The sequence below is a fragment of the Polypterus senegalus genome, chromosome 5, assembly GCF_016835505.1.
Source record: "Polypterus senegalus isolate Bchr_013 chromosome 5, ASM1683550v1, whole genome shotgun sequence".
NCBI classification, from domain to species: domain Eukaryota; kingdom Metazoa; phylum Chordata; class Cladistia; order Polypteriformes; family Polypteridae; genus Polypterus; species Polypterus senegalus.
In genome coordinates this window covers 153,708,426-153,721,387 of record NC_053158.1, presented here as the reverse complement: position 1 = coordinate 153,721,387, position 12,962 = coordinate 153,708,426, and the positions used below count along the sequence as shown (strand labels likewise).

The following is a 12,962-nucleotide window of genomic DNA, read 5'->3' as shown; positions in this document are numbered from 1 at the left end:
CACCCAACTGCTTACAATTGGGAGTAATAAGCCACAAGATGAAACATTAAAAAAAGAATGTACAAAATTGTCTTCCCTACTGAAAACCCGGAAATTACACAGATATTGAAGGAATTGTCCATCCAAGAATTAATTTTTTTTTTTTATAATCTCATGTTTTCATGCAGAATGAGAGAAAAAGGGTTTATGACATAACATAACTCAATGGTGACCAGTGCTGTACAATGGCAAACAATGTGAAAAACGTCCAAGGGAAAAATTCAAAAATTCTTACTTTTCTTGTGTTGCATAATTGCATGCCTATTTTGCTTAAATATTAATAATAGTTAACTTCTGAATAAATCAGCACACATCATAAACTGGAAAGGTACTCATATAATACTTTGCTTTTCTCACTGAATGATAGGGAGAGGCAGATCTTCAACTCAAAAGTTGGCATACCTTTACGTGTCTATTCATATACAGTGAGATCTGAACAGGTTATGTTGCACTGAAATGAATGTCATCAGCTTGGAAAAATTCATTAAGTCAACCAAGTTGTTGGCAATGAGTGCAACACACAACAGTCAATATGCAGTAATAATCACACCACAACAAATTCTGGAAGAAGCGATATTTTTTCCAAAATAAACACCTCCACTATTTCTCAGTCTTAAATAACTGCTTCATTGTGAATAATTGCTTAATCATTTGTAATTGCATTTTATTTTCTACTTTCATTTATTTAATATGACACATATGGTAGGGTGTAATCAGTTGGTTGCTTTGTGCTTTGCAAGGGAAATAAAGTACAGAAATCAGACAAAGTTTTTACTCAGACCATAAGTTATTCCAAAACTAAAAGCCTATAGTGGCTTAGATAAATGTACCACCAGTACCTTCAACACCGGAGGCCCTTGGGGCTGCACTCTGAGGGAGATCAAGGTCACCCGGTCAGGGTAATTCTTTGCAATTGGCTGACACCCCTGTGATACAGGACTCTAGAATTGGCACAGATTATATGTGGTTCAAACGCAACTAGTGCTGTAATTTATAGTCCGTAATAACTAAAAAATGCTAAATTTTGAGATATAGACAGGGAAAAAAATTAAACAAAAACACACGAAGAGTGTGTGAAATCCAGACAGTGACATGCTGTGGTTAGGTAGCTGTAACCACTATGCTATTGTGATGCACCCCAATAAACAGTCAGCATATTAAAGTAAATACAGCTTTTTAAATTCCAAATCTTCAGACAGTGTTAGCACTTTAAAGTGGTTGGTACTGCTATGGTCGCTGTCGGCGAGATGTGGACTAGTTTCCTGGACACTTTTTACTACTTGGACACGGATTTTTACATGCCGAGACTCGTCTATTCAAGTAGTCAACTTCAAGCGCTGAGAACTAAGGCCCATGCCGGTGTGGTTCCCTATTTACCCGACGAGGTAAGAAGGCGGTGTTGTGGCAGCAGAGCTGGAGCTTAGATAAAAGCCAAATGTCTAGCAAGAAAGTGGCGCTACAAACCTTCGGTGCCTTCTGTGATCCTGGGAAATGTGAACTCACTACCAAATAAGATCGACGAACTGGCTGCGCTGGTGAAAAATGTCAGGATCTACAGAGAATGCAGTTTGTTGTGTTTTAGTGAAACGTGGCTAACAACTAACATCCCAGATGCTAACGTGGAGCTACCCGGGTTTAGCAAAGTTAGAACGGACAGAGACACAATTACCTGCGGGAAGCAGAAAGGAGAGGGAGTCGCTATCTATGTCAATACAAGGTGGTGCAACTCTGAACATGTAAACATTAAAATCTCCACTTGCCGTAGGGACAACGAACTGTTGGCCGTAAGTTTGTGTCCCTATTACTTGCCCAGAGAGTTTGGACACATCATTGTTGTTATTGTTTACATCCCTCCTTGGGCGGACGTGGAGACAGCGGGTGACATCATCGATTCTGCTGTTGCTAAGTTACAAACACAGCACCCTGAGGTGCTTGTGCTAATCGCTGGAGACTTTCACCATGTGACGTTGGACAAAACATTACCTGCCTTCTGCCAGTATGTGGATTGTAATACCCGGGGAAATAGGACTATCAACCTACTGTATGCAAACGTTAAAGACGCATACAGCGCCACCCTGCTGCCTGCGCTTGGGAAAGCAGATCATAACCTGGTTCTGCTTCAGCCTCACTACAATCCAAGAGTGAGGGAGCTACCTACAACCACATGCTCATTCAGGAAGTGGTCCCCTGAGGCAGAGCAGGCTCTGAGCGACTGCTTTGGAACTACAGACTGGGATATCCTGCAGGGGTCACATAGTGAGAACATTGAGGAGATTGTTGACTGCACTACTGACTACATCAACTTCTGTATGAACATTGTACTTCCAGTAAGAACAGTACGCTGCTGTGCTAACAACAAGCCATGGATTACAAGTGACATCAAGGGCCTTTTGAACCAGAAGAAAAGGGCTTTTAAAGGCGGTGATCAGCATGAGCTCAAGCACGTGCAGAAGGAACTCCGAGTCCAGCTCAGGGCGGCGAAGGAGCAGTACAGGAGAAAGCTGAAGCAGAAGTTGCAGAATAACAGCATGAAGGAAGCGTGGGATGGGATGAAGATCATCACTGGCTGCAGCTCGAAGCAGGGTGCCACCATTGAGAGAGACGTGGAATGAGAAAACCAGATGAACAACTTCTTCAACAGGTTTGACCACCTGAACTCACTCTCACCTCAAAGTACTGCACCCTCCACCCATCCTTCTGCTGATACCAGCATAGGAGAGAGTTTCCCCCAACCCACAATTACAGCAGCCCAGGTAAGCAGAGAGCTGAGGAGACTTTGTGCCAGCAAAGCAGCGGGTCCAGATGGAGTATCGCCATGGCTACTGAAGGCCTGTGCGTTGGAGCTGGGGAGTCCTCCATCTTCAACCTGAGCCTGGAACAGGGGAGAGTCCCAAGGCTTTGGAAAACATCTTGCATCACCCCAGTCCCAAAGGTATCACGTCCTAGTGAGCTGAACGACTTCTGGCCAGTCGCTCTGACGTCTCATGTGATGAAGACCATGGAGCAGCTGCTGCTTCACCACCTGAGGCCACAGGTCCGCCACGCCCTCGACCCTCTGCAGTTCGCATACAAGGAGAAGGTGGGAGCGGAGGATGCCATCATCTACATGCTACACCGATCCATCTCCCACTTGGACAGAGGCAGTAGTGCTGTAAGAATTATGTTTCTGGACTTCTCTAGCGCCTTCAACACCACCCAACCTCTACTCCTTAGGGACAAGCTGACAGAGATGGGAGTAGATTCATACTTGGTAGCATGGATCATGGACTATCTTAAAGACAGACCTCAGTATGTGCGTCTCAGGAACTGCAGGTCTGACATTGTGGTCAGCAACACAGGAGCGCCGCAGGGGTCTGTACTTTCTTTGGTCCTGTTCAGCCTATATACATCAAACTTCCAATACAACTCAGAGTCCTGCCACATGCAAAAGTTTGCAGACGACACTGCTATCATGGGCTGGAAGAGGAGTATGGGGAAACTAATCAATTTGTGCGACTCACACCACCTACAACTGAACACCAGCAAAACCAAAGAGCTAGTGGTGGATTTTAGGAGGCCCAGGCCCCTCATGGACCCCGTGATCATCAGAGGTGACTGTATACAGAGGGTGCAGACCTATAAATACCTGGGGGTGCAGCTGGATAATAAATTGGACTGGGCTGCCAATACTGATGCTCTGTGTAAGAAAGGACAGAGCCGACTATACTTCCTTAGAAGGCTGGCATCTTTCAAAGTCTGCAATAAGATGCAGCAGATGTTCTATCAGACGGTTGTGGCAAGCACCCTCTTCTACGCAGTGGTGTGCTGGGGAGGCAGCGTGAAGAAGAGGGATGCCTCACGCCTGGACAAACTGGCGAGGAAGGCAGGCTCTATTGTAGGCAAGGAGCTGGACAGTTTGACATCTGTAGCAGAGCGACGGGCACTGAGCAGGCTCCTGTCAATAATGGAGAATGCACTGCATCCACTGAACAGTATCATCTCCAGACAGAGGAGCAGCTTCAGCGAGAGACTGCTGTCACTGTCCTCCTCCACTGACAGACTGAGATCGTTCCTCCCCCACACTATGCGACTCTTCAGTTCCACCCGGGAGGGTAAACATTAATGTTATACAAAATTATTGTCAGTCTGTTATACCTGCATTTTTATCACTCTTTAATTTAATATTGTTCTTTATCAGTATGCTGCTGCTGGAGTATGTGAATTTCCCCTTTGGATTAATAAAGTATCTATCTATCAATCTAACTATCTATGTCTAAATATTCCCATGTAGACAAAGAGCATTTCCACATATACCCCAAAGAACAACATGGTAGCTTGGTTGGCAGAACTGGCTAAAACAGGTCTCTAAACTAGACTGAATTGGTCTGATACTGTGAATGTTTGTATGCATGTATCTAACTTGGCAGAAGATGGATAGCATTAATGAGAATAAATCATGTTGCCATTCATTTATAAAAAGATCAGCCAAAATTGAAATGACTAAGTAACATATTTTCCTTTTGTTAAATAAAATGTAGAATATGTTGCAGCATATGTAAGATGGCTCAGATCATCACTTATTTAAATACAGACAGTTAATATGGAAATCAGTGTTCAAAGACAAAATAGCAGATTGTAAGAATATAAAATCAGGCTAAATTTAACTCCTAGCTATACAGTTATTTCAAGAAACAGAACAACGGAAATTTCACAACTGATCATAAAAACAATCTAATACTCTCACTAATGCTCTAACTTCAATGAACAAGATTTCCTTTATGAATCAAATAAAACAAATGTAACGTTTAAGTAAAGTTTAGTATGTTTTGAGTGTAGATAGAAGTCAAGCAAAATAACACATTTTATTGGCTAACTAAAAAGATTGCAACATGCAAGCTTGTAATTATATTTTGCCTGAAGAAGGGGCCCGAGTTGCCTTGAAAGCCTGCATGTTGTATTCTTTTTAGTCAGCCAATAAAAGGTGTCATTTTGCTCGACTTCTCACTACATTCATAAACGCTAACATGGTACAACACCCTAGTCCTACAGAAAGTTTTGAGTAAATTTTAATTTCTCTTTTTACATAACTAAAGAAGTCTAAGATTTTTGTAATCAGTAATCTTGTTTCCTTTCTAGTCACAGCTCAAAAGTGTATACTTCAGGGTTAGTGAAGAAGGAAGAGAGCAGCAGCGGAAAATAGAAATCAAAGAGTTTAAACTTTACTGAATGCAACTTGTTGGCCGTGAAGTCAAGTTCACGTCAAAGCAAGTAGTTTCATTTTTCCAAAAACGCATTAGTGACTGTTTTAGGGAGTTGGGGAAGGTCGGTGCAATTGAGAGGAAAACTGATATTTACGTCCAGTACCAAAAACCTCAAAATGGTGGTACTGTACACTATTTTAAAATTTGGGTTTTTCAGTACCTTTTCCCAAAGAGGTACACTGCACAACCCTAATTAGTAATGTATGTATTCGTATCATTAGTGCATAGTAATTTATTTTTTAAGACCCTACCATTATTAAAAAAAAGTCTACTTATCTTTCTCACATCATTCCTTCTGCCCATACATAGCAACCTTTCATTGAAAAATAAAATGTGTCTTTAGAAAAGTTTGCTTTATCATGTATTGTTGCTATTTGTGTTACTGGTGGGAATGAGTTTCTGGGCTTCATCAGTCGTAGAAGTTCCAGAATCATTTTTTCATTTGTAAGAGTGACTGTGAGGAGTTCATCTGTTTCTTCAGTGGGGGTGTGGGGGTTTCTGTATGTACTCCAGTTTGCCTTTCATACTTCAAAGAAATTCATGTGACAATGGGGTTACGGTCTTTAAACTTCAGAACACTTTAGCAGAAGGACTATTCCATGCTAAATAGCTACAGACATGTGCAATACTTCATGATATTCCACTATAATGCATCTGATTATTCACTATAGCTTCCATTAAGAAAAATGCACCCTTGCCAGTCACAGAGAATCAGAATCTGGTGCCTCACAGAAAAACATTTTAACCTGAGGGGGAGATACTTTTTATTTGTTTATTTATTTATTTTCAAATAAAGAAGGTTTCACTTATGAAAACAAGTTTTTGGAAAAAAATGAAAGTGAATGCACAGGATGTCACAGATAATAATAAACAGCTTTTTAACAGGTGCCTCTACGCTGTTATTAACAAGTGCACAACTAGAAACTATCTAAAGTAAGAAAATAACCATAGTTAGATAGATCAGTTAATAAAGTTTATAGCACATTAAAGAAAATTTTAAACTGTAAAAATGAATTGAGTTTTGCAGCTTTTTTTTGCTCTCTTTTACTCTCAGTATTTGTCACTGAGTAGAGGATTAATTACTGCTGGGTCATTGAGTCATCTTCCCTTCTGCACCATGATGAATATCCTAAGGCTCCTGCAAAGGAATCATTCTCAGGCTCTCTCGTGTCTTTTTTTGTTTCAGTCCAGGGTTCCATTAATAACAGCACCTACTGCACCCCAGCCTTTACTGATGCCCAACAATAGTATGCAGAGATATTCCCACTTCTAATATGGCACTTTCCACCGCTTGCAATGATTTTCTGTGCAACAGAATTTCATTTCACTTTGTTAAGACATTTTTTATGGACCGTGTTGGGCAAGATGTGATTGAAAAAAGGACAACAGATTGCAATATGTACTTGTAATGTGAAGCATTGTAATACAAGGCCACAGATGAAAGCAGTTTGTAAAAGCAAAATAAACATAGGATTACAAGGGTTAAGAGGATTTCACTCCCTGTGCTGTTCTACAATACTTGGATAATAACAACAGCAGACAGAAACAATAAACAAAATGGAAGGACAAGTGCATCTACTGTGAACAAATGGCCAATACATTTGAAATACTGTAAAGACATTTTAAACTACAAATACAATGATCAATGGCATTTGTTAATTCATTTATTTATTTAAAACGCAACCATGTAACAAAACCTTGTAATTAAAAGCAACTTACCAAAAGTTCATCCATGCTGGTCTGGCATTTTTCCAAATTAATTCTTTTGATTGCCACCTTCTCCTTCTTAGGTATACACATTGCTGCTTGCACTACTGCAGTAGCTCCACTTCCTGGAAAGGAGAAAAACAAAGAAGTACACCATTACATTTACATTAATGAATGATAATTTATCTTGCCATCTTGACAAACTGCACACAAGTGAAACTTATTCACACAACAGGAGGAAGATTACTAGCCTGCACTACCTTGGGTGGTGCCCTTCTGGTACAGAGATCATTCCATTTAATTCAAACAATATTCCAAGAAGATTTTGCATCACTACTTTTGATTTTGATGAAACATGGTATATGAAATACATCTACCTTAGAGAGTTCATAAATATTAAAAAAAAAAAAAAATCTTCTTGAGATATAGATACTGTGGTGGGCTGGCGCCCTGCCCGGGGTTTGTTTCCTCCCTTGCGCTTGGTGTTGGCAGAGATTGGCTCCAGCAGACCCCCGTGACCCTGTAGCTTGGATATAGCAGGTTGGATAATGGATGGATGGATGGATGGAGATATAGATAGGCATTTTACTTCACTGTGAACAAATCTTCTTATGAGCTGTCATTTTTTGCTATCAAAGCTACATGGCTGAAGTTCATTGGAAAGTAAAAAAAAAAAAAAAAAAGTAGTCTAAGATTCTTTTTATTAAAAGTATATTTTTTAATTACTTTTGGTTATTATAAAAAACAAATGCAAGGCCTGAAAATCAAAGTCAAGTCAAATACCTTTTGTTTTCTTACTGAAATACATTAAATAGCTCCTACTTGTATTTTTAAAAATGACCCGTGACTTTGTCAACATATTGAGATAAATAAGTAAAATAAGATTTTTAAGACTCGAAAAAAAGGCATTTGACTGGAGGAGTAAGATTTTTCACTTAATATGAAGAAAATACCGTGGTACCTTCTTTCAAATAAAAATAAAATTGTGTTATTCAGAAGTGTTTAGGAGCTACAGGGCTCAAAACCTACAAAACAATTCAGTGAAACATCACATTAATCTTCACTCTCTTTCAATTTTCTCTTTTATAAACGCAGCCTGTGGAAATATGTTATATTATCGGGTGTTTTGTTGCAAGGAGAACTGTCTTGACCTGTTAAGCCAATGTCATATTTCTTAACTTCTACTTGTGTGTGGTGTACATTTTAGGATTTTCTCCTCCCTCCGACAGAACTCCAGCATTCCTTTTTCAAAACTCTATTCTCCCTCCTTGGGGAACATGATTTTCAAAGTTCCAAACCAAACAACTAGTAAGCTGACCAGATTGTCATGACTCCAAAAATGGGACAAAACTCATTAATCCAGTAAATGTGCTAAATGTAAAATGAAGCAGTTCCCATATTTCAATAAAGATTATGCATCTTGTACAAGTTTTAAAATTTTCCCATGCAAATGCTTATTGTAAGGGGGTATATTTAATATTGCATTTTTTACAGTAAACACAATAATTACAGTATCTGTATTGGGTTTTGAAAATGGTATCAAATTTCAATATATTTCTTAGTAACATATAGAAGACTGAAATTTTGGTATCGTCACAACCCTAATCCATTATGAGATTGTGTGCTCTCATTCACATATTAAATAAGGAAATCTTACATTTGACGACTGTACATTCTTTCTCCTTGTAGATTAGCATTGAAGTAAACGCATATATGAAAGTGCAGCCCTCCCTAACATTGGTCCTCTACTTCCTGGCATTTCCTGTAACAGCAGCTGAAACACGTGGGCATAAATGATGATACCTGGCATATTCTGCATAATGCAAATAGGGTTTAACTAGTTTATTAAAATTAACCCCAGAGCACAAATTCCTTTTTACTTTGTTCCCTTTTTCACAAGCTGGAGCGAGAGATATAAAACAAATAGAAGCTTACAGAATCAGCAATCTATGACAAACTGCTTTAAAGCTCACAGATAACAGGAGACAGCGCGGTGCACATTTGAAACAACCCCATTTAAACATCTACCAGGTATAGACGTATAAAACACAGAATAACTAGTGGAACCTTCACATCATGCTGCATGACATTCCAGAGGCATAGTATGGTCCACATGAACCTTCTAGTACTCAGAAGAAAATGCAAAAATGTTCTGAAATTTAGATTTGCCAGTTTTGAGGTGCTGTGCTTTGAGATTAAGTTCACAGTTCCATGTTAATGTGTACATGTTTCTGATTCTTTATACAAAATATTTTCCAGATTTTTTGGATATTAACATTCCTGTTACAGTATAAACTGACAACTCAGTTTACATAAAGTGTTGTGAGAAAGTGCACCCTCAAAAATGAAGAATGTTTTAATAAGTATGTCAATGTAAGCCACTAATATATTTCTGTCAAAGAATGTAAAATTAGACACTGAAGTCAGGGGCACACTAGTTTTTTCTTATCCTGGAAACTTCTGTTAATTACCTATTGGTATTTTTATAAAGTTAGGTACTGTCCTTAAAACTCCTAATATTAAATACAGTTCAGCATGCACAATTTAAAGATTTACCACAGGCATTTTTGAAAGTAGCAAAAAAGTCTTTTCATAAAGAGTATTAAAAATTTACAAAGCTATCTTTTACATATGTTAATAACTGGATGAATTAAAATACAAAGATTGTTCAGTATCATGGTTTAGGGGAAGGCTACAAAAAGCTACCTCAGAGGTTTAAACTGTCAGTTTCAACAGTAAGGAATGTAATCAGGAAATGGAAAGCCACAGGCACAGTTGCTGTTAAACCCAGCAGGTCTGGCAGGCCAAGAAAAATACAGGAGCGGCTTATGCGAAGGATTGTGAGAATGGTTACAGACAACCCACAGATCACCTCCAAAGACCTGCAAGAACATCTTGCTGCAGATGGTATATCTGTACATCGTTCTACAATTCAGCGTAATTTGCACAAAGAACATCTGTATGGCAGGGTGATGAAAAAGGAGCAGAGTCACTTGTTGTATGTAAATGCTCATTTAGACAAGCCAGATTCATTTTAGAACAAAGTGCTTTGGACTGATGAGACAAAAATTGAGTTATTTGGTCATAACAGAAAGTGCTTTGCATGGCAGAAGAACAACACTGCATTCCAAGAAAAACACCAGAAAGACAGACAGATTCTTTATTAATCCCCAAGGGGAAATTCACATACTCCAGCAGCAGCATACTGATAAAAACAATATTAATTAAAGAGCAATAAAAGCACAGTGCAAGTAAAAAAAAAAAAAAGTGCAAGGTGGAGAGTGTGAGGCAGGTATAACAATCTATAATCTTGTGTAGTGTTAACGTTTACCCCCCGGGTGGAATTGAAGAGTTGCAAAGTGTGAATACCTACTGTCAAATTTGGTGGAGGTTCCATCATGCTGTGAGGTTGTGTCTAGTTCAGGGACTGGGGCCCTTGTTAAAGTCAAGGGTTGGATGAATTCAACCCAGTATCAACAAATTCTTCAGGATAATGTTCAAGCATCAGTCACAAAGTTGAAGTTACGCAGGGGTTGGTATTCCAACAAGACAATGACCCAAAACAAAGTTCAACATCTACAAAGGTATTCATGCAGAGGAGAAGTACAATGTTCTGAAATGGCCGTCACAGTCCCCTGACTTGAATATCAAGACTGAAAATCTATGGGATGATTTGAAGCAGGCTGTACATGCTCAGCAGCCATCAAGTTTAACTGATTTGGAGAGATTTTGTATGGAGGAATGGTCAATAATACCTCCATCCAGAATCCAGACACTCATCAATGGCTATAAGAGGCGTCTAGAGGCTGTTATATTTGCAAAAGGAGGCTCTACTAAGTATTGATGTAATATCTCTGTTGTGGTGCCCAAATTTATGCACCTGTCTACATTTGATATAATGCATATTGCATATTTTCTGTTAATCCAATAAACTTAATGTCACTGGTGAAATACTACTGTTTCCATAAGGCATGTCACATATTAAAAGGAAGTTGCTACTTTGAAAGCTCAGTCAATGATAAACAAAAATCCAAAGAATGAAGAGGGGTTCCCAAACTTTTTCATATGACTATATTTAGTGGGAATGTATTAAAAAAAAAATCAGAGTCCAATTGAACTGATCACGACTATAAACTGGGAGCTGTATGAAATAATAATAAATAATAAAAAAAAAAGTATAATGAATTAAAACACTGCTACAGAGGTCTAGTTAGTCTGAACATTAAAAGATGGCTAAACACAATGTTCAATAAGGTGATACACAGTTACCCACAAGACAACAAAGTGACAGGCAAATGGAATTACAGTAGAAGATCACTGCTGTGCATTGTTTGATTCTGTGTTGCCATACACATACTTATGAAAACATGGGGCATGTGGCACGTTATCTGGAATAATTCACAAGGGCACAAGTCTAAAAGTGCCAAGCAGGAATTGCATATAAAGACTGTAAAAGAAGCATAGAACTGAGCAGTCAAGAATGGCTATGCCCCTATAGATACAATAAAGTCATCCAACATGCAGAAGAAAACAAATAACACAATCTCTTTTTTTTTAGTAAATATATATTAAACATATTAAGTATATTCCTTAATACAAATGGAATTATTGCTCCCTTCATTAGGTTTGCCTGTGGGTAAAAATATACTATAAGAGGCTTTAGTCAAAAATAGTCAAATTTTACTGTATGAACAAAACCTGTCAGATTTTCTTTCCCCTAACATAACATCCAGAAGCTTGCAGGCAAAATCCAAATTATACAGGCTATACTACTTTGCAGTTTCCAAGGGTGTCACTTACTAAATGTTTTCATTTTGCTGTTCACATTTTAGCTGGAAGAGCAGCTTGAGATTTTAGAATACTGAATCCTTCTGTTTAACCAATGCCTCACAAAGGAACAAACTCTATCTTACATATAAAAATACAGACGATGTATTGAGTTATCAATTCATAAACAGAATAAATTTAATTCAAATAAATATTTTATTTTGATTGGTAGTGATTTAAAATGGCTAAGCAAGCTCAAGAACAATTTCCAAAAAGGGTCTAACCAGAATATTAATTTTCAAAATGTATACATCAAAACAAAAGGGCTAAACAAAACCTGGAATCATTAAGCTTTTCCTAGTCTAAATCCATTATTATTACAAGAGAAGAAGAAACCTATACCTATATATGGAGACTTTTATTACTAGGTAGATGATCTCATATACATTAAACCTCCCTGTCAGACAAAACATTTTTCTTTTCTTTAATAATTTACCATTTGCTGGGAGTGAAATTTTATTAACTTCAATTTTCAGTCAGTGTTCTAATTCATCTTTGTCATGTACAGGGGCTACGGAAAGGAAAGCCATTATCTACAGCTGATTTCATGTGATTGAATCCTTTACTTATTAGAAGAGACTGTAAACCTTTTGATTATTTCTTTGTTACTGTACTCCTTATGAGTTTCTCTCTTCAAACACACCCCTGAATACCCCCACCCCCAGGCATGTTCACTTTGCCTTTGTCCAACTGAAACCATTCCTTGGTGCTTTACAACCACAGAACTATAGTAATTTTTTAAATATATTAGCACAAGCAGTTGGAGAGACTTGCTGTGGCATACACAGAATCAGTTGAAGGGACTGAACTGGAACATTTGTGTTTTAATATTACCCTGCCTCAACCATTAGGCTGACACTGCCTATGCAGCCCACTATGTAAGACGTACATTTTTAAAACTTATATAAAAAAAGCACATCATTATTGTGAAGAAATAACCTTGACTTGAAAAATACTGAACTTATCCTTTAATCATCTAATTTTAAATTTGTTGCTTAATTAAAATTAATGCTGCATAGTCGGTTTGCTTAAACTGGATATTGTTACTGATTTTTCAATTTATGTTTTGTGTCCTAAATACAGCAAATTTGAGATTGTTTCAAGATTTTTAGCTCATGCAACTATAGTATATGGTACTTCTTTGATGTC

At 38.1% G+C, this 12,962-nt stretch overlaps 1 protein-coding gene across 1 annotated transcript in view; it reads right to left on the bottom strand.

Moving 5' to 3' along the window:
- Positions 1-12,962, bottom strand: part of oxsr1b (oxidative stress responsive kinase 1b) — a 245,389-nt gene that overhangs the window by 150,262 nt on the left and 82,165 nt on the right. The window contains exon 2 of the mRNA XM_039753524.1: positions 6,999-7,111. Within this exon, the coding sequence (XP_039609458.1) occupies positions 6,999-7,111 (113 nt within the window). The remainder of the gene's footprint in view (positions 1-6,998; positions 7,112-12,962) is intronic.